The sequence below is a fragment of the Pelodiscus sinensis genome, chromosome 6 (genome assembly GCF_049634645.1).
Source record: "Pelodiscus sinensis isolate JC-2024 chromosome 6, ASM4963464v1, whole genome shotgun sequence".
In the NCBI taxonomy this organism is placed as follows: domain Eukaryota; kingdom Metazoa; phylum Chordata; order Testudines; family Trionychidae; genus Pelodiscus; species Pelodiscus sinensis.
The window spans coordinates 101,017,362-101,041,651 of NC_134716.1; the positions used below are offsets into that span (position 1 = coordinate 101,017,362).

General features: G+C 42.3%; 1 protein-coding gene and 1 long non-coding RNA gene across 2 annotated transcripts in view; one reads left to right on the forward strand and one right to left on the reverse strand.

Annotated features, from left to right (window-relative positions):
* Window positions 1-5,923, reverse strand: MRPS30 (mitochondrial ribosomal protein S30). The gene is made up of 5 exons (XM_006139517.4): window positions 5,364-5,923; window positions 4,986-5,131; window positions 4,079-4,184; window positions 2,008-2,184; window positions 1-554 (listed from the first exon to the last, which is right to left on the reverse strand). Exons 1-5 carry the CDS (start codon window positions 5,905-5,907, stop codon window positions 286-288), a joined length of 1,242 nt encoding a protein of 413 aa, XP_006139579.2. The 5' UTR covers window positions 5,908-5,923; the 3' UTR covers window positions 1-285.
* LOC142829956 (uncharacterized) overlaps window positions 5,917-24,290 on the forward strand; it is a 26,850-nt gene continuing 8,476 nt past the window's right edge. The window contains exons 1-2 of the long non-coding RNA XR_012904924.1: window positions 5,917-6,283; window positions 17,704-17,788. This is a non-coding gene — a long non-coding RNA (uncharacterized LOC142829956). The remainder of the gene's footprint in view (window positions 6,284-17,703; window positions 17,789-24,290) is intronic.

Consider the following 24,290-nt stretch of genomic DNA (forward strand, 5'->3'; position numbering starts at 1 on the left):
TTCATTTTTTGGTTCTTTATTTAAAAAAAAATCAAGGCAAATACAAGTATACAAAAGGCATTATGTTATTTTATGTTTATTTTCAATGTACAGCACCTCCCATTTTGGAGAGCATGTGAGAATGAGCTCCAAAAGAGATCAGAATGCATCTTGTTTACAGTAATATTTAGTCAGGCATGTGTGTATGACAAACCCTAAATAAGCATGAAGAATCATTCCAAATCACATCTCATTTGACTTCTGAGGAAGACCAAGCATTTAAATGGATACATTTTGTAACCTAATTTACAATTCCTTTGGTTTATTTAGCAGAAACTGAACTAACTGAAGCAGAATTTCATCATTAAAATTTTTAATATTACTGCCTTCCACAGCTTCATATAAGGGCTTACTTTCTGTTCCCCAACAAATATTCTTCCGAGGATTATTTTTATCAGCTTTTACAGTTAGTGCTAAGGTATTAAGTTGGAAACAAAAGAAAGCAAAGTATTTTCCATCAGTCACCACAGCCTGTGATACAAATGGACGAGTCACATCTGCCTCACACCAGAATCCTGCAAATGAAATTACATCTTAGTTAAATAACGCATAAGTAGTATTCAGATGGCACAAATCAAAATAGCGGGCTGAAATACAGATACAAGAGTTACAAACCCAAACTGCTCATCTTCAAAGAACAAGATAGTTTTAGACTGTCCAGTAATAACATTTTATATAGTAATTAACTACATATCTCTCTCTCAACCACCCCTAAGAAAAGTTTTATGTTACATACTCTATGAATCACTTTCAAAATTAAAAGATGTAAAAATGTATGGTAATTTATGTGCACAACTCTGTGTTCAAATGTGAATACAAAACTAGCACATTTTGAATGCACATGGAGTCATGGAACTGAGTTGGCCTGCAAAGGTTCTCATCTTTCAAAAACCTGAATGTTTAAATTAGATAAACAAATGCATGAAGTCCTACAGACTATTTTTTGAGGGGGGGTGAGGGGGGGAGAGAATCAGACCTTTGAAAGCCCAGCCCCTTCTATTTAAAGGATAATTGAGTTTTACATAAATCCTGCTACGGTGAACTGGCTATGTTCATAATGGAACACACTTCATCATATGACATTTCAAGAATATATTCTTCTGATTCAAATTTAATACACCATTACTCTTAAATGCTAAATAAAATGGTGTGGAACAAGATAATTCTTACTGGACCAAAGAAAATGGTTCTAGTTTTACACTATATAATATTGTTGTGCATGCGCAACAGAATATGCAGAGAACTGTACTTACAATAAATATGCAATACATATGCTTCTTTAAGCAATTCTCAGTCCTGGAGTCAGCTGCTGGTCAGTTTCAGCAGTGGCTGAATTGGGGAAGTCTGGGGCAGAGCAGCTGGGGTGCTGCCGGGTTGGTCCCGCAGTGCTGAGGGGCGCATCCTCTCACTCCACCCCAGACCCCTCATAGCCCCCCCTTTCGATAGTCCGGCATATCTGATAATCCGGCACCCCCTGGGTCCTAAAGGTGCCGGATTATCGGAAGTTTACAGTAGTAAACCATAAATTCAGTGTCTCTGTTCAGTCCATGATTTCCATAGTGTTTTGTAGAGTAATGAATTTAAGCTCCCATGCTTATCTTTTGAAAGAGTTGTACAGGTTTCCTTTGAGGATGAAGACTGACAGGTCACATATAGTATACTCAAGTGTAATTTACAAAAGAAGTAATCAATCTCACTTTGCTGCACCCTAAAAAGAGAGAGCCCCAAAACTATTTGGCATAATTATTTTTGCCTGCTTTTCAAGCACTTTACAGAGATCTAAGAGTCTTTTTAAAAGGAATTTGTTTAATATCTGCCATACACATAGTTCAATTGGCTTATTTAAATATCATTTAAATACTGAAATTAAAGCACAAAGAAAAATCAGGTAAACCACAAATGGAGATAAAAGGGGAGAGAAAAGAAGTTTGTCTACGTATAAAAATCAGGCTATAAGTTTTGCCTCACCTTGATACATTGCCTGTGCTGCAGTCCAGGCAAAGAGACTTGCAATACCATTAGCTCGATAAGTTACCTCAATTTGATCAGCAAGGTTTGCTTTTAATAATCGTTCCCTTTTCAGTTTATCAGGAATCAAATGAAATTGCGTATGACCATAGCAGCAAGGATCTGCTACTTTTGATCCTGGGTATATAAAAAAAGTTTGAAATCACTTTAAAAATCAAATGTTATAGGTAGCATCAGAGATGACAGAAATACCATATTTCCCTATTTTCTATTATTCAGACTTCTACCCTTCAAAGTAACAAATTATTTAAAAAGTTTGCCTGATTTGAAATTTGACATCAATAATTGTTTGGCTTCCACCCATCCAAAAAAACCAATCTCCTTATGATCTTACTTGGTGCCAATATTTGGATGCAAGACAGTGAAATTAATTTTAATAATTCACTAGTTTTGATCCAATCTTGCTCCCACAGAAAATAAAGGAAGTTTACCTCTTTTCCCTCCATTGACTGATGTTGTATAGAAAGACCTCAATATCCCCATTTAAAGGGCTCATGTAGCTGGTCATTCTGTAGCAAGTGTAGTAAGTAGCATATTTTTCTGGAGTTATAGGGAAAGAAGGGTGGGCTTGGCCCTGACTATACAGGTACAGGTTGGACCTCCCTTGTCTGGCACCCTCAGGACCAAACCGGTCCTGAACAATATGATTTTCTGGACCAGAGGAGGGTCCCCTCTCCTCATGGCCCATACTTACCTGCTGCCAGCAAACTAGGGCAGCCTGGCTCCACTGCTGCTCCAGCCCAGGTATTTTCTAGCTGCTGCCGGCCCTGCTGTTGCTAGGGCCAGAGTGGCATGGCCAGAGCTTCGCAGTTGAGGCCAGAGCTCCACAGCCACTTGGTTCCATGGCCAGGGATCCGTGGTCCTGGCTGGGTTGGAACTCCACAGCTGCTACCGGGGTCACAGCTCCCTGGCCACAACCGCTGAACTTAGAACTCCCCACCATGCCTCCCTGCCCCCACTGACACTAGATTCCCAGCTGAGTCGCCGGTCCCCCCTTCTATGCTCGTGCCATGCAGCCAGACTTCCCTCTATGCTCTAAGATCCAGGAATTAGGGATGTAAACTTACATTGATAGTCAACTATCGGAGCGATTAGTCACCTCACTCTCCTTGCTACCTCTATAAGACAGAGGCGGGGGGGAGGAGGGGAGGGAGGAGAAGAGGAGCAGGAGCCGGTGCTAGGGGGAGCCAGCTTGAAAGCCGGTTTCCCCCAGTACGGTCTCCACAGGGGGCGTGGGTGGTAGAGGCGTAGAAGAAAATGGTGTGAGCTGGGCTTGAAGCAATCCCTGCTCATACCGCTTCTGCTGCACTTCTACTTTTGAAATGTACAAATGCCCCACAGAGTGCACAGGGCTTCTGCTTTTGAAATGTACAAGAGCCTGACGGGGCTCTTGTGCCTTTCAAAGGCTCACACGCTGCAGGGACCGTGGGGCCAGTCCCCCGCTGGGCCTGTGCTCCCTGTGGAGCTTCCGCTTTTGAACTGCAGCAAGAGTCCAGGAGGGCTCTTGCTATAGTTTAAAGGCAGAGGTGCCCTTATAGACTAGTCAAACAGTCAATGGAAATCCCATCAACTATCCGATTAATTAACTAATCTAAATTCAACATCGTGCCAGACCATGGATGTTGCCAGATCAGAGAGTCTCAGTTAAGGAAAATACAACCTGTATTTGGTTTATTACAGAGAAGCAGTAGCCTCTTTATGAGTAAAGCTAACTAAAAGAAAAGCAAAGAAAATACCCTCACGAGGCCCAATAACCTATTCGGAAAACATTATGCATTCTGAATTAAGTATTTTCATTTTTCAAGGCTTAAATGCCTCCTTTTTAAAATTTGGAGGTGCTAAAGTGTTACTTTAGCACAATATTTACATGTATGTTTTACTAACGATACTGTCTTTTTTTTTAAATTAATGTTCATCATTGAAAGTACACCACCACAATGAGAAATGCCATTAGGCAGATTTTTAAACTGGCTCCTGTAGTAATTGCATTCCCATTACTAGGAATTCTTACCTATAAATATCTTGTTATCGTATTGTCTTCTGAACAATGGAAGTTTGTCTGGTGTATGATTAATAACAGGAACTTCTCCAGGGATTGAATAATCCAATGGTACAAACTTGAAGGAATGAGAAAGAGAAAGAAAATTAGTTCAGCAAGCCAAAGAATGTTTCTTAATCTCAGCATTATTACATAGTACATTGATAACAATATCTTGATTCCTAAGGTTTGTTTAAACAGCCATCCAAACACCAATGGAACTCTCATTGAACTCAACATCCATTTTACTTACTTCAATAAAATTCCGATCCTATTCTGAGACAGAAACCAACAAGACAATATGTTTATCCTAGAAAGCTTGAATCTTTTTCAGTAACAGAGAAATATTTTGAGTAGCACAGGAATGACTCAAGTGCCACTGCCTAGATGACTGCTGGTTAGCACTGCTTCCTACTGACTGAAGATGTCATGTCCCACACTTTGCAAGGGAACCAAAAAAATAAAACCTCATTAACAGCATTTTGTTTGACCTTTTTCCTCACATTCAATGCAACACTGTCATAGTATTTTCCAATTCAGAGTTTTCAAAAGTGATCATTTTGGTTACCTAACTCAAGATGCCTTGAGGAACTCAATTCTGAGTATGCTGAATACTCATCCCCTGAAAAATGAATGAAAAGTTTGGCACCCAAGCAAAAAAAAAAAGTCACTGGTCATAAAATCTTGATGAACATTTTCTTTGGCAAGTTATAGAAAATCTAAATCAAATACATGGAATTGAGCAGCTTTCTGTCATGCCATTGAGTTTAATAGTGACCGTATGACTATACAGGCAGTCCCCGGGTTACGTACAAGATAGGGACTGTAGGTTTGTTCTTAAGTTGAGTTTGTATGTAAGTCGGAACTGCCTCTTCCATACCTCTGGAAGCTGTTTTGGCACACGGATCTGGACTTGTGGCGTGTCATCTATCTGAAATCTCACTGGATCGATTCTACCTGTTCGATAGCCTCGACGAACAACAGTCTCCCCACGCTCCCAATAGAAGTTAACCTGTTGTTTTAAATCTGAAATAAAACAAGTTTATTTTTAGCCAGCTTTTGACCCTCTGTATTCTTGGTGAAAGCATGCAAAGTACATCAGTCCTCAACACGAAAACAAAATTAAAAATCAGACAGCAATGTAACCTTTAGCCTTTCACATCCTGCAGAAAAATATCTTCACGGCTTAGCCTCCTCCCAACCCCAGCACCTCCCTCCTCGTTCCCAGGTACCCCCTTCCCGCAGGCCCCCGCCCCACCTAAGCAGGAGGCTGCGAGCAGCGGGTTGCGGCTGCCCAGAGCGGCGGTGAGGGAGGAGACGAGCTGGGTGAGGAAGGGGGCCGGGATGTGCTGCTGCTCTTGGTAGAGGAAGGGTCGCTGACGCTTGCGCTGGTAGAAATGCTCCTGCAGGAGCGCGTCGCAGGCCAGGGAGCGCAGCTCGCTCAGATCCGGGCCCGCGGGCTCCGCCGGCTCCGCGGTCGCTGGGGGCAGCCCCGGCACGAAGACAGTCTTGGTGAAGCTCTGGTACCAGCGGTCCGCGTTCAGGGAGAAGGTCTGCGGGTAAACCACGTACTTGAGCCGCTGCAGCCGGCCGTAGAGCCGCAGCTTCTCCGCGATGGAGGGCGCCGCGTGCACCAGCTGGTAGTGAAACTCCAGCCGGCGGCGCTTGGCCGACTTGCTCTTGGCAGTGTGGGAGGCGACCACGGCTGGGTAGAGCGGAGGCGGAGGGGCCGCGGAAGGTTCGGTGTGCACCAGCCGACAGCGACCCTGCCACACCAACCGCCACCCCCTGGGAGCCGCCATTTTGCCAAAGGAGGAGTGACAAACTCTGAACGAGGGGAGTAGTGTGCACTAGTGATTGGCTACGACTGATCACGTGAGCAATACACTTCACCAATCCGAAAGCTCCTCTGAGAAAGCGGCACTGTGGTCCAAAAAAGGGCTGAATCAAGGCATGTCATTTGCCCAACGCTCTAGGAACCAGTTAAAGGGGGACGGTTCCTTTTCAAGAAAGTGTCAGCGAAGTTCCGCCCTGCCAATGCTGCGCATGCTCTTTGCGGAAGATCTTGGCTGTGTTCGAACCCTCGAGGTGAGCGGCTTTGGGAGAAGAGACTACATTTCCCAGAATGCAGAGCGAGAGCAGCAAGGCTGACCAGTGTGGTCTGTTCCTAGTACAGAGGTGTCCAACCTTCTTAAGCACCAGATGCTTTTTGAATTTAAGTGCAATGCAAGATCTACCTCAAATATAAACACCCTTATTCCGCCTGCTTTCCGCCCCTTTGCTGAGGCGCCTCCCTGCTCACTCCACCCTCCCTCTCTCGCCCAGCCTCACTTACTTTCATCAGGCTGGGGCAGAGTGTTGGGGTGCAGGCTCTGGGCTTGGATTAAGGGATCTGGCGTGCAAGAGGGGCTCTGAGCTGCTTTTGGGGCAGGCAGTTGGGATGTAGAAGGGGGTTCTAGGTGCAGGCTCTGGGACAGCGTTTGGATGCAGGAGTGTTTGGGGTACAGGAGGGGGTTCATGACTGGGGTAAGAGTTCAGGATGTGGGCTCCAGCTGGACACTGCATACCTCAAGAGGCTCCTGGTTGGTGGTACAGTGAGTCTAAGGCAGGCTTACCCCTGCCTTGGCCTGTGACCACTCCCTAACATAGCCAGCAAATTCCATCCAACGTTCTGTTGTGCCCCCTCTCTGCTTTGTGGAGAAAGGACACAAAGTGGAAGGGGGCACCCTGATATCAGCATCCCTTCTGTTCTTCCCCTGCCTTGCACAGAAAACAGAAGGCTCCCCAGCAGGAAGGGCAGCTCCAAGGCAAAGGGTAGGAGATGAGCAGCAGTGGGAGAAAGGGCAGCTGAAGTGCTGGCACTTGATAGCCTCATAGCCAAACCAGTCGGATCACCTGTCAGAGGCTCTGAGATCTACCAGTAGATCCTGATCTACTGGTTGGTGACCACTGTCCTAACAGGACCCCACACTTCCGAAGGGCTAGGGCCCCATTCCCTTCCCTATAACCTCCTCCAGCCCCACAGTGGGGTGCAGACTCGCTATCATCGGGGTCCAACTATACAGGCGCATGAACCATATCCCCTCCCCTGCCCTGGTTCCTGTTGGCACAGAGGTTCCCATCCCTACAAGCCCCTGAACCAGTTACCAAATCCTGTAATTGCTGGAGCCTCCCCTCACTGTACAGGCCCTGATCCACACTCTCTAGTTGCCCTGTCACTGGTGGCTCACATACCTAGACTGAAGCCTGAACCATGCTTCCAGATCACACTATGAACCAGGGTTTCCAGACCTATTTGTATCCCTGACCCACACCTCATAATCCCACTATCACTGGGGTCTGTTACCTGTACGTGGCCTGTGAAACTATATGGTTCACTGCATCACACCCCTACATCTTGCTGTTACCAGAGCCACAAGGTTGCCATTTTGGAAGGGTAGGTGGACGACAGCTGTGTGTTCCGGGACACAGCTTACTTTTCATCCCATTCCTCAGACTGTCAGTGAGTGAGGGGAAAGTACTTGCGTTCCATGCATGCCTCTTTCTCAGTGAGACTCCTTGTCTCCATCCTCACAGCAGGAAGGAATTTTACACAGGGGTAGCCATCAGGAAAAAGTGGGGATGTACGTGAGTAGTGGACTACTCGACTAGTTGAGTGGAGTACTCAACTAGTCACTCTCCTCCCCCCTCTCCCCTTTCTGCCTCTGTATGAGAGATAGCAATGGGGAATGGGGGAACAGCAGCTGGTGCTGGGGGGAGCTGGTTTAAAAGCTGGTTCCCCCAAGCACCGTCTCCACAGTGCCACTTCCCCCCCATCCCGCTGCCTCTGGCAGCAGCCCCAATCCGCAGGGGTTTCAGCGGGGCTGGAGCAGTCCTTGCCCACAGCCAGCCAGGCTGCCGCAAATAGGGACTGCTGGACCCAGCGCAAACTTATAATTTAAATTAGCTTCTGTACTAGAACAAAAAACAGGACTATGTATCACTTTAAAGACTAACAAGATGGTTTATTAGGTGATGAGCTTTCATGGGCCAGACCCACTTCCTCAGATCAAATAGTGGAAGAAAATTGTCACAACCATATATACCAAAGGATACAATTTAAAAAAATGAACACATATGAAAAGGACAAATCAAATTTCAGAACAGAAGGAGAAGGGGGGGAGGTAAATGTCTGTGAGCTAATGATATTAGAGGTGATAATTGCGGAAGCTATCTTTGTAACGGGTAAGATCATTAGAGTCTTTACTCAAACTTAAGTGTAAAGTGTTGAATTTGAGCATGAATGACAGTTCAGAGGATTCTCTTTCAAGTGTAGTCTTAAAAGGCCTTTGAAGCAGGATGCAGGTAATCAAGTCATCGAGACAATGTCCTTTCTGGTTGAAATGGCAAGAAACTGTACTAGATGACTGGAGGTTAGCTAATATGCCTATTTTTAAAAAATTCTCCAGAGGTGATTGTGGCAGTTACAGGCTGGTAAGCCAACATAAGTATCAGGCAAAAGAAGCACACTGGCGTGCAAGAACTACAGAATGATTGCCTTAACAAGTCATCTAAGCAAGGTGCTGCTGATGATACTGACGGAGAGATTGAGATCGCAGATAGAAGACCATCTAGTGAATGAACAAGCAGGATTCAGGAAAGATGGAAGAACCATACAGAAGATATTGGCACTAAGATTGATAGCGGAGAAAGTTTGGCGAAAGAACAAGAACATGTACAATTGCTTCATCAATTTTCAGAAGGCATTTGACAATATGAAGGGGGGGCTCGGGCAGCGGCTTTGCTCCGCGTCTTCCTGGTCTGCAGACCAGGGAGACGCGGAGCAGCTTTTCTCGCCCGGAGTACACGGGCGGCGGGACCGCGAGGTCCCGCAGTCCGCGTACTCCGGGGCAGCCCCGTTCGTAACTGCGGATCCATTTTGTCTGTTCCCCTCAGTAGCTGGAGAGAAACTGCCCAGGGACAAACCCAAAAATTCCTTTGTCCCAGTTTGAAATTCCTACCTACATTTCTATTGGCTGCTGGCTATCTGGTTAGGTAAGGGACATAGTTAATCCCTTAGTCCCCAGGCTGCTGGCCCTCTCTCATGATCATGACACCTTACTAACACACTGATGAAAAAGGCAGGCATCTGGTTTGTCAGTCTTGGCATGATCTGGCACTTGGTTTACCAGTATCAGGTTCAAATGACAGAGCATTGGAATACAAAATACTGGGCGTGATCCTTCAAGCCTTCCCAGCCTAGAATTTCTATGGAAGTCAATGGCTTGCAGGATCAGGCCCTTTATATAGATTTTTCTATATGACTTCCAGATTTAAAAGAATCAAACTCTTAGGCTACATCTAGACTGGCATGATTTTCCGCAAATGCTTTTAACGGAAAAGTTTTTCCGTTAAAAGCATTTGCGGAAAAGAGCGTCTAGATTGGCACAGATGCTTTTCCACAAAAGCACTTTTTGTGGAAAAGCATCCGTGCCAATCTAGATGCGGTTTTGCACAAGACAGCCCCTATCGCCATTTTCGCCATTGGGGCTTTTTTGCGCAAAACAATACCACGTTGTCTACACTGGTCCTGTGGCGCAAAAGCATTTGCGCAAGAGAGCTTTTGCCCGAACGGGAGCAGCATAGTATTTCTGCAAGAACACTGACTATCTTAGATATCTTACAGTGTAGACAGGTGGCAAGTTTTTCCACAAAAAAACTTGCCAGTGTAGACGCAGCCTTATAGTAAGATATACACTGGATATATAAGAACAAATATTCATTGTCATAATCTGAGACTGCTTGTCCCTATATTATTGTTTTGGGAATAAATGAGACATAAGAGTCTACCTAATTTTATATATATATGTAGTTTTTTATACATGTAAATGTTGAGATCTTTCTAGCAGATAGTTATACACCAGATTGTTCACCATAATGGAAAAACCTTTAAGGGCAATTGTTGCTGCCAAAAGATTGATTGTTATAATATGGAAAAAGAATACAACACCAAACTATTGAAGTAACAACCTGTCAGAAACTGAAAAATCTGAGAAGGCTACATTAACAAGGGGAAATCAACTACAACAATATGATTCATTATGACAGCTGTTTATGAAACTATATACAAGCTAAAAATAACATGCTGACACTTGAAGATGTACAGTTTATTATTTTTTAAACTGTCTGATGTAATCTTCAAGCCTGTCGAAAGCTATGTTTCTGCCTCACAGACAAAGTTTAGTGTTCACTATTTTTAAACTAAAAGCAGCCATACACATTTAATACATGATTAAGGCTTCCAATCCCACATATTTTTCATTTGGCCCCAGACATTCAATATATATAAAAGGAAAAAATCTGAAACTGTCAAGTGACATATTTGTAGGTTTATAATTAATAAAGTAAATGTCATTAAATATTAATTTCATAATACACACAAACTGATGGAAAAATATTTCTATCAATAATAATTGAAATTTGTTGATAGGCGAAATAAGAATGCTTGAAAATTTAGATTTATTTATATACTTTGTATATGTTGACATGTGATGTTGACAATTTGTGTTTTAAATATTATAAAGCTTTAATTTTTTTGACTCTCAACATTTTTTGTCATTACATAATGGTCTGATTCCCCCATAATTTCACACAACTGTGAAATTTAAATTGATAAAAATAAAAAGCTTCAAAATAAACCTTAATTTTACCCATAAAAATGATAAAAAATACATTGTGAGAATTAAACCGCACTGATAAAGGTAAGAGCAGCTGTGAATGTAATCACAATGTTAGGCAACCTATGCATATCTCTGATCTTCCACTTCCTTCCCAGAATTTCAGCCTAACTTCTTGATGAACCAAAGACTGCATTTTCATGAGATTTCAAAAAGCATTACGCAGAATAAAACCCAGAATGAGATTGTCCAAATATTTAGAGTTTAGAAATGTATTTCCATTTCAACAGCAATTAAAATATTTGTAACAAACAATTAAAAGAATAAAATGCCATTATATCATTTCTGTGCAAATTTCATAGTTTTTTCCCTGAAGATGCATGTATATTCAAGGAACAAAAATATTACTTATAACAATTAGTTCATGTAAGTAGCACCATCCTGGCCATAAGACAGTTCAGAGTGGCTGCCCTGGATCCCACACTTGAGGGGTCCCACAGTGGCTGTCCCAACTGTCTTATGGAAAGGATGGTCCCCCACAGGGCCGAGGGAGGCCTGGGGGTTTACCGGGGAGGCTGGCACAGGGCATCAACATTGGTTGCCCCCTGTACTCACTGCAGTGGCAGGACCCTGGGAAGCAGAGTGACACATGCAGAAGCCTGTGCTGCTCCCACTGTCTGCCAGCTGGGTCACTCTGCTTCACCATGGTGGTGGAAAGTGGAACACCCCAATCTGGTCCCAGTCTATCATGCCCCGTTCCCCTGAGTGATGCAGGGCTCAAGGGGGTGGGGCTGCGGCTGACCTGGGGCACTTTGCTTCCTGCTGCCATGATGAAGGGGAGTGCAACAGGCTGGGAAATGGGTGGTAAGGTGGAATGGAGCAAGCCACCACAGTACAGGGAGGGCCAACCCCTGCTGCAGCCCCATACTATGCTGCCCACGTAATCCCCAGGCTCATGTAGCTTGGTGGGGAGGGAGCTTCAGGGAAGGGTCAGGAGGGGGCAGAGCAGGGGCAAGGCTTTGGGGAAAGGGTGGAGTGTAGGCAGGGCAGACTGTGGGCACAACAGGGGTGCAAAGAGGCCAGGTAAGGCCTGGGGCAGGGGAAGTTGCTGCAGGCCCCATGCTTGAGGCAGAGAGGGTGACCAAAGCACCGCACCTTCCTAGGGATAGCACTGCAAGTAAGGTCTCTGAGGTTGGGACCATGTTTTTGTTCAATACATGTACAATACTTTACATAATGGAACCTGGATCCCCACCTGGGACCTTTCAATGATACTACAGTAAAATAAATATTTATGAATAGCTTATGGCCCCTGCTTCACCCATATACAGATTTTTCTTGCTCAAAGAAAATTGCCAATTTATCATGTGGTTCAAATGTACAGCTAGTTAAGCGGAACAGGAATGAGAACTACTGTGCCTCTCATAATGTACTCAAATGCTGCTGCTTTGGCAAATGAAAGAGAAGTCTGTTCTTTTCTGGCCATCAACAGTCTCTTATATAATATCTGACTAGTGTCCCTTGTTACAGCTTGGTCAGATATGATTACAACTCAGTGTGACTATAGTGCTGTGTCTACACTGGGCCACTTATTCCGGAAAAGTAGCCTCTTTTCTGGAATAACTTGCCAGCTGTCTACACTGGCCGCTTGCTTTTCTACTGTAAAATTGTCAGTGTTTTCCGGAAAAACTATGCTGCTCCCGTTCGGGCAAAAGTCCTTTTCCGGAAAAACTGTTCCGGAAAAGAACCAGTGTAGACAGCACAGTAGTCTTTTTCGCAAAAAAGCCCCGATTGCGAAAATGACAATCGGGGCTTTTTTCCGGAAAAACGCATCTACATTGGCCACGGACACTTTTCTGGAAAAAGTGCTTTTCCGGAAAAGGATCCTGCCAATGTAGACGCGCTTTTCCGGAAATACTTATAATGGAAAAACTGTTCCGTTTTAAGCATTTCCGGAAAAGGGTGCCAGTGTAGACGTAGCCAAGGTGAATGTAAGCAGGTTCTGAAGGAATGCTTCCCTTACAGCTAATTGGAATAGGGGAGAGACCCTATGTATGTCTATGCAAATACAGTTTGCTCCTGCCATGCTTAGACTTGTTGGATATTCAACAGATAGAGTGGTATTTTGCTCATTGTAATCAACTTAATTTGTGACCCACTACTAGCTATGTTTGTATTAAATGCAAGGATCGCTGAAATATGGTTAACAATGTTTGTAATTTTGTGTCAAGTATCAGAGGGGTAGCCGTGTTAGTCTGAATCTGCAAAAGCGGCGAGGAGTCCTGTGGCAAGGTGCTGATGCATGGATCTGATGAAGTGGGTCTTTGCCCACGAAAGCTTATGCTCCAACACTTCAGTTAGTCTATAAGGTGCCACAGGACTCCTCGCTGCTTTTGTAATTTTGTGGGAATACAGAAAAGCAGAACAGCGCTTAATCTAGTCCAAAGGAAAGGGCTCACAGTTAGCAAAAAGAACCTTGCTAAACAGGGGCTCGACTTCCAGCGCTCTATGAGGGGTGAGGGAAGGTTCTTCTGGTTTGTTGGACATATGCCAGTGGTGGGCAATCTGCAGTCCCTGGGACACGTGTCCCAGGGTTCTATGTGTGACTATTGTGTGCACCGGGTTGCCAGGTTCCTCTTGTTTCTGTCTTAGTTCTTTTCCTTACAGTGTTACTAAAGTGATATTCAGGTGTGGGTTAGGGTTGGGGTTAGGTTTTAGGATAGCGATACTGTAAATTCAGGATTCACTGGTGTGGCATCCTGACAGGTCTTCTGCTCCATCAGTGATGATAAATGTTCATCTGCATGCATTTTTGTATGCTCCCTCAGTATATCATGCCTGTATATCTGTGCAGATAGCTAGCAGATAGCTAGCATAATAGACTTCACAAGAGCCCCCAAAGACCACAGACTTGGATAAGATACGAAGGCACCCAAATCAGGATTATTGTTGAATGAAATACATTGATAGTTGTCAGTAGCCCCTCCATATTTGTACCCGGGAGAATGGACACGGCTCAGTCGATAGCATGGATTTCACTATCGCCCTCTAGACTGGCCAAAGAATTAAGTCAAGATACCCCAATATTTATCGATGGAAATGAACCATTTATGATACCCACTGTACGTATTCTTTTACGCATTAATGACACGTTTGGTACCTCCCTTTGTACTATCCTCCAAAGCATTCACTCTCATTTTAAATTATTTTATCGTGTACTCAAATTGGTGTCCCAGTACTGTCCTGATGGAACGTATTTACATATTTCATGAGCTTTTATCAGTGCTAGCAGTTCCAGTGCTGAGAGACACTGACTTGCAGGCAAACATCTGTTTTTGACACTGCCTGTCTATTACTCGTGAAATCCATACTATCGACTGAGCCACGTCCATTGTCCCCGTGCCCATTGTGCCAGGTAAAGCAAGGGCACATGAAGTGAGGTGCGTACTGATTGCACACAGCATTGAGGCTATGTCTACACTGCAGGCTTCTTGCACAAGAACAACTTTTTGCGCAAGAGTTCTTGAGCAAAAGTTCTTGCACAAGAGCATGTCCACACTGCCATGTGCTTTTATGCAAGAGATGTGCTTTTGCACAAGAGTGTCCATAGCAGTGTGGATGCTTTCTTGCGCAAAAAAAGCTCTGATGGCCATTTTAGCCATAGGGATTTCTTGCGCAAGAAACCCCTGTTCCTGTCCACACTAGCCTTTTTGTGCAAGAACTCTTGCACAAAAATGCTTATTCCTCGTGGGGAGAGGAATAACGCTTGCACAAAAAGCCCTCTCTTCTGATGATCTACTGTAAATTTTCTTGTGCAAGAATGGGCTTGCAATGTGGACACTCTGCAAGTTTTTGTGCAAGGACGGCCATTCTTGTGCAAGAAGCCTGCAGTGTAGACATAGCCTGACTGTAAGAGCTGTGCGTTCCAGCTGCATCCAAAGCACTGCTATAGTTCAGTGATCACACTCCACATATTCTAGATATGCAAACACAATTAGCAAAATTACCCTATTCTGAGAGACTGTCTTAGTTCCAATAATCTTGAGGCCCACTGAGATAAAGGAGAACCACTCATGCAGCCCACTCACTAACCTATGTTGCCCATTGCTGCTATATGCTCTCCCTTGTCTGGACTAGTTTGACCTACCCCTGCTCCCTCCATTTCAAAGAACAGAATTAAATAGGCAGAATTAAAAAGTAGGAACCTTTTTTCTCATGTTAATTTTGTAGGAGGTTTTTTTTCTTGTACCCTGATAAGAATTGAAATCACTGGGAAATGAAATCATTTGAGACCGATGGGCAGAAATCACAACCAAAAAGTGGACAGTAGACGGTGACTGACAGCCAGCAGGGTGGCAGCAAAGAGATGTGTTGAGCAGCCAGCAGGGCGGCGACAGCGAGATGCAAGGATGCAGCCAGCAAGGTGGCAGCAGAGAACAGGGGGCAGGCAGCTGCAAGTGACCAGTTTAATGATTAAGATGCCTATTTGCCTTCTTCCCCCACCCAGTTCCAGGATGGGAGGTAAACTCTGCAGATGCAACTCTGACCTATGGGTCCACACTGATGAAGGGCAGGAACTGTGAGTGGGGGGCAAAGAAAGTCTGGGCATGGGAAAGGGACATTTAGATTCCTGGGCCTAAAAACCTGAGAGGAAAAGGACATTATCCAACCTAGTTGAAGTGGGGCTTTTACTCATGGATTTGTTTATGAACCCTGTTTGTGGTATTTTCCCAAATGAATGCCAAGTTACTTCCTTCTTATTAAAAGCCTATTGTCTACACTCAGGCTTTGTCTACACTGCAGGCTTCTTGCTCAAGAAGCCTTTTTGCGCAAGAGTTTTTGCACAAAAACTTCTTGTGCAAGAGCATATCTACACCTCAGAGTGCATCACAAAAGTGATGTGCTTTTGCGCAAGAGAGCGTCCACACTGCATGGATGCTCTTGCGCAAGAAAGCTCTGATGGCCATTCGCAGAATGGCCATCAGAACACCTGTGCTTTTTCCCATAGGGGTTTCTTGTGCAAGAAACCCTTCTAGAACGTCCACACTTGCCTTTTTGCACAATAGCTGTAGCGCAAAAGGGAGTTATGCCTCATAGAAGGAGGTTTATCTACACCGGCAAAAGCCCTCTGTTCTGCTGATTTACTTGCGCACTTGAGGTGTGGATGCTCCGCAGGTTTTTGTGCAAAAACCTTGCAGTGTAGACGTAGCCTCAGAATCTGTGCTTGTGAATGGGGAAGAATTGCCTCTCAGAGGTACCCAGGAATGGTGTTTGAATTTCCCAGGTTACTGGGTAGGGCTCTTGAATTCTGTGTTGGATGGATGGAGACACATCCCTAGATATTGAACCTGGCCTTGACTGCTATTATACATCTATAAAGGAGTCAACCCATCTAGCTTGCTAGAACACATATTTTTATAAACATACTTATTTGAAACTTACTGTAGCAATACACAAACACAGACTCTTACAAAAAATTAAAACTCTCAGCATATTTCTTGTGTATTGTTCTAATGCTGTAGTATGAAAATACATGTTCTGATCTCTATCTGTTGTGAGAAGGAGAATGGTACAGTGGATTCTGTACTAGTCTGGAGCTCAGGTGACCTAGATTCAATTTCCTGGGACTTCCTGTGTAACTTTGGGCAAGTTAGTTAGCCCTGGTTTACACTAGGGAATTATTTCGAAATAACAAGTGGAGTGTCCACACTACCAAGCCTGTTTTTTTTTTTTCAAAATAATGAGCTAGTTATTTTGAAATAATAACTCCTGCTTTCCATGAGGATATTATCATATATTGTGTTATTAGAATTTCTAGTATGACTGTATTGATCTAACTTCAGAAGAGGCTGCTGAAAAAGCAAATAGGAAATCAACACAATCTAGATAAGGACTTCTCAACACACACTTGAAGGGCAATGGGTCAGTCTTTTAACTTCAAGAATCCTGTCTCCGGTTGCTAAGTAGCTTACTTGGTCAAATATAGGATGCCAGAGATGAAAAGAATACTAAGGAGTTTTGGGGGGAGGAGGTTGGTAATTTTTTTGTTTTTTAAAGATCTTCAACCTAACATACAAAGAATGAAGAGGAAGCCTAATCATTAGGACCTTCCCAAACCCAGGGAATAGTAAACCTTATGGAAAAACTAGATTAGTTCATTCTATTTTTAATGTGTTATCTTAAAAGCTTTGATTCGAAATAAATAACATTTTGCTTTAATGAGGATGTTTGGTCACTGACTGTCACTGCCATTGTCCCAGATGGAACAAAATTTCAGGGTCTGGACATGTCAAATCATGGCTAGTACTAAGGGACTGCAACAGAGGGAGAATCGTGTGATTCCTCCCCAAAAGACATGTGATAGCTATCAGCTTGTGACCTAAAAAGGTGCAATCAGAGAGACCAGAAAGGATCAGAGGTGCTGTTTGCTTGGTAACAATGACAGGAAATTACTGATTGTTTGTCCTTGAAAGTCAGAGAGACGGAGAAAGTGCCTTCTGTCATTAGCATTTATGGTGTTATAGATATATTTTTATATAATGGTATCTTTAGTAGGTTCAAATCAAACACAGGGCTTTATTGGGCTAGGTGCTATAAAATTCCAGTCATCTGAAGAAGTGGGCTGTGCCCACGAAAGCTCATGATACCATCTACATGTTTTGTTAATCTATAAAGTACTACCAGACCGTTTGTTGCTTTTTAACTTTATCCTATACAGACTAACTCGGCTACCCCCTGAAGCTAGTAAAATAAATGGTTCCCCGCTGCCACCAAAGAGCTTACTATCTACATAGGCAAGGCGAGTACAAATAGAAAGCAAAGTATCAGATGTGCAAGTATGATTAGCTACATTTCAAAACTATTAAATTAACTGCACCTTTAACAGTCTTTATGCTACTATGCTCACCCTACCATGCAGTGAGACATTTCTGCTTCTTACAGGGATTCTTGGTATTAAGGCAAGGACTACATGGCTTCTTCAGACCAGACAGTCCAGCTATTCTCCTTCACAAGAAGGGGAAACAAGGTGATGAGAGATTTCCTTATCTGTCAGAACTTTCAGAGTTTGGGGACAGAGACTTTCATATTTACATATTGGTTGTTTTATATATGGTATACACATCATTTAGTAGTTTAATAACAACATCTGTAACTTCCATCTGAAATTCTGCATGCTGCAATAGCCATAAATTTACATTTTTGGCTGGTGTCCATTATTTTATTATTTCAGCGTGCCATAATTAAGAATAGAGTGCATCACATTGCATAATGACAACTCCCAGATAATAATTTAAAGCAACATATAGTATATCTGCTTGCATCAGGAAAAAGTTATCATCAGCTCAAGAAGTGACTTTACCAGCTGAAACCCATGTGGAAAAACCACATTTCTCATATATTTGTCCAAATGCATTCACAGGATATAAAATGTGACATGCAGTATTTACATAGGCTACGTCTAGACTGCAAGCCTCTTTCGAAAGAGGCTTTTTCTAAAGATATTTTCAAAAAAGCCTCTTTCAAAAAAGAGTGTCTAGACTACAACCAGTACTTTTGAAAAAGCAAGCTGCTTTTTCGAAAGAGAGCACCCAGGCAGTCTGGATGCTCTCTTTCAAAAAAAGCACAGTTTGCATGACATAGCGTCTTTTTTCGAAAGAGCACTTTCGAAGAAATGCATTCTTCCTCGTAAGCCAAGGCTTTCTGCAGTTGAAAAAACTAGCGCTTTCTTTTGATTTACTTTCAAAAGAACGCAACAGCAGTCTAGATGCAGAGGAAGCTTTTTTGAAAAAAGGCCACTTTTTTTCGAAAAACCCTGTAGTCTAGACACACCCTAATACTATATAGCCTTTGCATAAAAAAAATGCTTTCAGTAGCAAACATAATTAAGTTGTTGTTGAGCTCCAAGTTTCATTTTAGTTCACTTTTTCAGATGCTTCCTCAAAAAAATTCATTTTGGATTGAAATTTTAGTTGAAAGTTTCCTTGTTTTAACTGAAGGATTTTCAGACTAAGTAAAACCAGTATAACTGTTTTTTATTCATATGACAAAGGGGAAAAGATGCATTTCTGATAAAAACTTATGTGGCTATAAAACCCCTAAATAGTTGAAGACATAAGCTTCAAGATTGGCCCGCTTTATAGATCTCATCAAAATCTAATGATCAGCCTGAGATTCAAGAAAATCAATGACATAATTTTTAAATCATAAGCCCTTAAATCAGAAATTCCACCCATGCATAGTGAAAGTTCTCTCTGTATTTTTAGGTACAGTTAAAGCAGAGCAGATTAGATTACTGACTGCATTTAAGAACAGTTTAGTTTAAATAAATCCTTATCTTAACTGCACAGTTTAAATGAAATCTGAACATCACAGCACCCATGAGCCTACTAAAAGATTTTGAAGTCCTGAAGACAAAGGGGATTTCTTACTCTGTTTTGTACAGCATTACGTATGCTCCTAAAGAGATTATTAATAGTGGCTCATTTTCAAACCTCAGTGCACTTTTGCATGTTTGCACACCTCCTACCTGTATGCACACAACATCATATGCATACTTAACGTACTGTGTGCATGTAAGATGGACTTTCATGAATTATAGGTTTTATTCATGGGATTGAAAACCTGTGCTAGTATGTTAATTCCCATCTTTGGAGATACCTTGTTGCTATATGAAATGTCTTAATTGGAAGACTAATGGGTGATTTTTTTCTCAAAGAAACAGAAGTTGTTTGACGAGAAGAATAAATATAGTGCTATTTCAAAATGGGATGCATCCAAGGAATGGGCCATTGGATATTTTCATTCAGATGGTATTTGTATTTGGAAGTCCTTTAATTCAGATGTGGAGTTTCTATTACTCATATATTTAGAACTATCCAGTTTTTTAAAAGAATATCACAAGAACAGGAAAAAGTGAGAGAATACGTTTTTTTCAGATGGATTGATCTAAGCACAATAGAGTTGAACAAGGTATAGTGAGGTGGGAGGGTTTTATTGTTTTCAAAGGGTGTTATGCAAACTGAATTTCAATAACAGTGGGATTAAACTGTGCCTTTTCTTTTCTGCAAACACCGAGAACAGTAAAAAGTTTCACCAGGTCCCCAAATCATATGAGGAATGACTTGAGTAGAAGTCCAGTTACTGATTGCCTGAGAGTTTTCCTGTGACTTGGAAATCTTCCTTCAACTCCAAACACTCCCCCTTAACCGTATTTTGGCACATGATCTCCTGTAACCAAGCATTTTCCAGCTGCTACATAAACATTCATCTCACTGAATGAGGAGGGTGTTTGTTCTATTTTGCCCATATATATATATATATATATATATATATTTCAGTTTATACTGACAACAAAAAATGCCGATCCAAGCTCTGGGCACTCAATACTCTAAAATAATGTTACCTCTAGCAACCTCCACCAGTTGTTCCAATACCTCCAATCAAAGAACAAATAAAAATAAAAAATTCTTTAACCACATATCCACCATAAACCCCTCATACTACTCAGCCTTACAAACCTCTTAGATTTTGTCCAGCAAGGCAGCAAAAACAGACTTTGCAGCATGTCCTAAAAAGTTAAGTCAGAGTGTTTCATGGACCAAGGCAAATTCCAAAATGTCCCTAATGGAGAACACCCTGCCAACAGTCCACCCTTTTTCCTACCAGTGAAATCCCAACATCAGCACCCTAACAAACACACCTGTGGCACCAACTCATGAAGAAAGATGTAGTCTTTTAGATATGTCACAGACCATGTAGGTCTTTCAAGATTAAAACCAACATATTAAAATCAACCTGGACACTCAAAAGTAGCAGTGAAATTCAAGTAGTGTGTCATGAAAAGAAACATGGCTTAACAGGATGAATTCTGCACTCACTTTAGTTTCTGACTAGATTAGATGTAGTTGATTCACCCAAGATATTAATAATGCATGCATACACCTGTTCACGTACCGCTCTCCCAGGCAGAATGCTATCACATTCAAGCAGCATTTAGTTTAGTGAATTTGGGGAATAGTGTATTTTGTAATGAAAAATATTGTATATACTTCAAGGCAGAAAGATGAACTATCACCATTCCAATATTACAGAGTCGGGGGCCAAAAGTACTTAGGTCCTGTTTCATAATTTTAAATTAGTATTTGTTGTACAAGAAAAATAGATATTATTTATCCAGCATATTTAAATCCAGAAAATGACTTCAGTATAAACACATGGCCAGGCTAATGATTCACAAAGGACACTTGAAAATTATTGAAACTATTCCCCAGGGAAACTAGATAATGTTATACAGTACTGATTTTTTCCCTTCGTACATAATTTTTGAGAGCTAAGCCTCCCTGTCTTCTTAGAACACCAGATTTTCGGCCTTCACTGCTGTGGATACAATTTTGCATCCACAGTTAAAAGCAGGGGCAATTATTTGCACCTATAATTACTGCAATTCAGCTGCCTCACTATCTGATTTGGAAGCACAGTCATATAATTACACAGTTAAGGGTGCAGCTATTTATACCCATCACTTTGCCATTGCATTTAATTGCAGCCATAAAATTGCACCCCCACTATATCAGACCATTTTAAGCTTTTCTGATATGAGAGTGACTGAAGTTTGAATTAATGCAGTTTGAATTAATGGATCTGCTAAAAATGGCAAACTGCTGATCATCCAGAATTTTAATTTACCATGCACAGCTATCATTTGGTATCAGTTTGAATATACTGTGCCGCATGCCATAATAATAAAACCCTAACTTGAAGTCTCTTATTTTACAAGCAGAGGATAAATATTTCTGTTGAGATTTGAGGTAGTTAATACAGACTTTGTATTTTCAATTCTGCTTCAGAATGTTATTAATATGTTCAAGCTCCATAATAAAGTTCAATTTCTTTCAAGTTTTATCATCTTTTTTCAGGGTTTGTCACACATTTTTCTGATATTAAACAGAACCACCTTGTATCATCTCACAGGCCTATAATCTGTCTGAACTTCTCATTAGGACTTGGCTAAAATTTACTAAGGGTACATTTATAGTGCAATGCTATTTTGGGGTACCAAAGTATCCCGAAATAGCTATCCCACGTCTTCATAGCTAGCCCACTATTCTGACATGCCTGTAAACCTCATTCTATGAGGAGTAAGAGACATTTTGGAATACCGCTTTATTTCAAAATTAAATGATGAAATCAGCTATTTTGAAATAGCTTTGAAATAAGATACACAATTTGCATAGCTCAAATTGCATATCTTATTTCGAGTTATGGTGCAGTGTAGACATCAATTTCCAATAGGACTCAGGCTCTGGATCTGAATATTTTTGAAAGTAAATGAGCTCTAAAGTCACTTATGTGTTTTTTGAAAATATTTCTAATTATCTAATTGTGATGGGAGTCAACTCATGAATCTAAGTAACAGATTTAGGGCTTGACTATAAAGGGATTTTTAGGGTTCAAAATGGATTAAATTTGGTTTGAAAATGCATATATACAACACAACCCATCACTGACTCCACATTTACCAGGAATGCTGGAGTCCTCTTGCAAAGTGGACAAGGTTTGTTTCAAACTGAATTAGTTTGATATTTTGCTTGCTTGCATTTTCTGTGCATCATACTTTGCATCTGTCCCACAGTCCTTTGCATCTCAGCTGTTTCTGAGCTGGCTTTTTACTTGTGTACCTTCTATACCCTGGTATAAAGTTTCTAGGATGACCCTTGTCCCTTTTAAAAAGTGACACAGAGCTAGATTTTGTCCATTTACTTCTGGCTCTTAATTTAACATTATTCTGATAATACAATTGTGAGAGCACTCCAGAACTTCCAAAAACAAGCCTCATGCCGCTGCTTGAATACCTATCATCATTTGGGCCAATGCAGTTTAGAAAGCTCCTGTGGCCAACTGCAGAAATAAGGACTGTTTTGTGGATATTGCAAGCCAGAAGGTTCACGACTGGGGTGCCAACCAGTGCTGAACAAAGAGCAAGCAGCTTAGGAGACTGAGATGAGGGACAAAAGGAGACAATCCAGTAGAGGACACATGATCTGTGCATTTTTTATGAGATGGATAAGATTCTAATCAATCAATTATGATATGACCTAACCAAGGCCCTATTCAGAGCCTGTTTCCTGCACTTCCCCCCCACTGAAGATGACTGGCTAGGCCTCCTGTAGTATAGTAGAAAGGTGCTTCCACCTGAGAAGATCATTTTGCATCTTAGGATCCTGACAATGGCCATCTAGAAAACCACCCCAAGTCCTGCTGTGCTGTCCAAGACCCTAGTTCCCACACTGCATCAGCTGAGCCAGAGTTTGATCCCAAAGGAACTTTGACATCCATTTTAGAATTTATTATTGTTGCTGGCAGAGCCAGGAGCTAGGAGCCCTGCCTCCCTCTGGCCAGTTCTTCTAGGGCAGCATAACAGAGGCACAGTTGCCCCCACCCGAACCCCCACCCCCACCCCAGGGTGCATTCAAAGTCCAGATACATCAGTTTCCTAAAATTTCAACAGTTTTTTGAGTTGGAAAAAGAAATGTGGAAAAATTACAACATGGTGTGTAATTGTTCACTGCCCCAATAAAACTCCTCCCTGCTGAGGTACAAATAACTACCCCCTGTAACATACATTGTTAGTTATAGTCATTGCAGAACATTAGCTATTTTTTTCTGTGCACTTCCTCCACATCTGCAAGGAAGATGGAGCAGAACTTCCGCCTTGTGACATTTTGGAGATTATCCTCACCAGTAAGGGTTTCCCTCACCACCTGCTCTGTAACGTTGAGTACCATAATGCTATGCTCAAAGCTGATACCAGAAGCCTGACCACAAGCATAAGGGTCTCACTCTGGCTTTCATCAGCTTAGTTACTCCTTGCGGGGTATCATGATACTAGACCCTGAGCTCCTGAAACAGCAGCTCCATTTTGAATTGTTTGAGGAAAGGGCATGTGGACAGGTCATAAAATGGACCCAAAGGCCCTGTGCTACCACTGTCTACCATATGGATGCTCTTAGACAGGTTAAGCACCCTAGGCTGTGTCCAGACTCAGGGGGTTTTTCGAAAAAAGTAGCCTTTTTTTGAAAAAACTTCACCTGCGTCTAGACTGCAGCCGCATTCTTTCGAAATTAAATCGAAAGAATGCGGCTTTTCTTTCAACGGTGGTAAACCTAATTCCACGAGGAAGAACGCCTTCTTTCGAAAGTGCTCTTTCGAAAGAAGGCGTTCTTGACAGCAAACAGGCTTTTTAGAAAGAGAGCATCCAGACTCACTGGGTGCTTTCTTTCGAAAAAGCGGCTTGCTTTTTCAAAATTCCGCGTGCAGTCTAGACGCGCTCTTTCGAAAGAGGCTCTTTCGAAAGTATCTTTCGAAAGAGGCTTGCAGTCTAGACATAGCCCTAGAGAACCATTAGAAATGTCCGCAGCTGTGCACAAATACAACGTGGTGATCCTGTATTATGCCACCTGATACTCCAAAGCCATCCTCCTTGGCTCAACTTGCCACCTATTCAACAAACAGAACCATTTTGTCTTTCA

Bases quoted from the DNA above. Each gene is read 5' to 3' on its own strand.
- MRPS30 (XM_006139517.4), bottom strand. From the start codon at position 5,907: ATGGCGGCTCCCAGGGGGTGGCGGTTGGTGTGGCAGGGTCGCTGTCGG. The intron at 5,132-5,363 runs GTGGGGCGGGGG...GTTTTATTTCAG, and splicing joins GCTCGCAGCCTCCTGCTTAG to ATTTAAAACAACAGGTTAAC. The intron at 2,185-4,078 runs GTAAGAATTCCT...TTATATACCCAG, and splicing joins CGATAACAAGATATTTATAG to GATCAAAAGTAGCAGATCCT.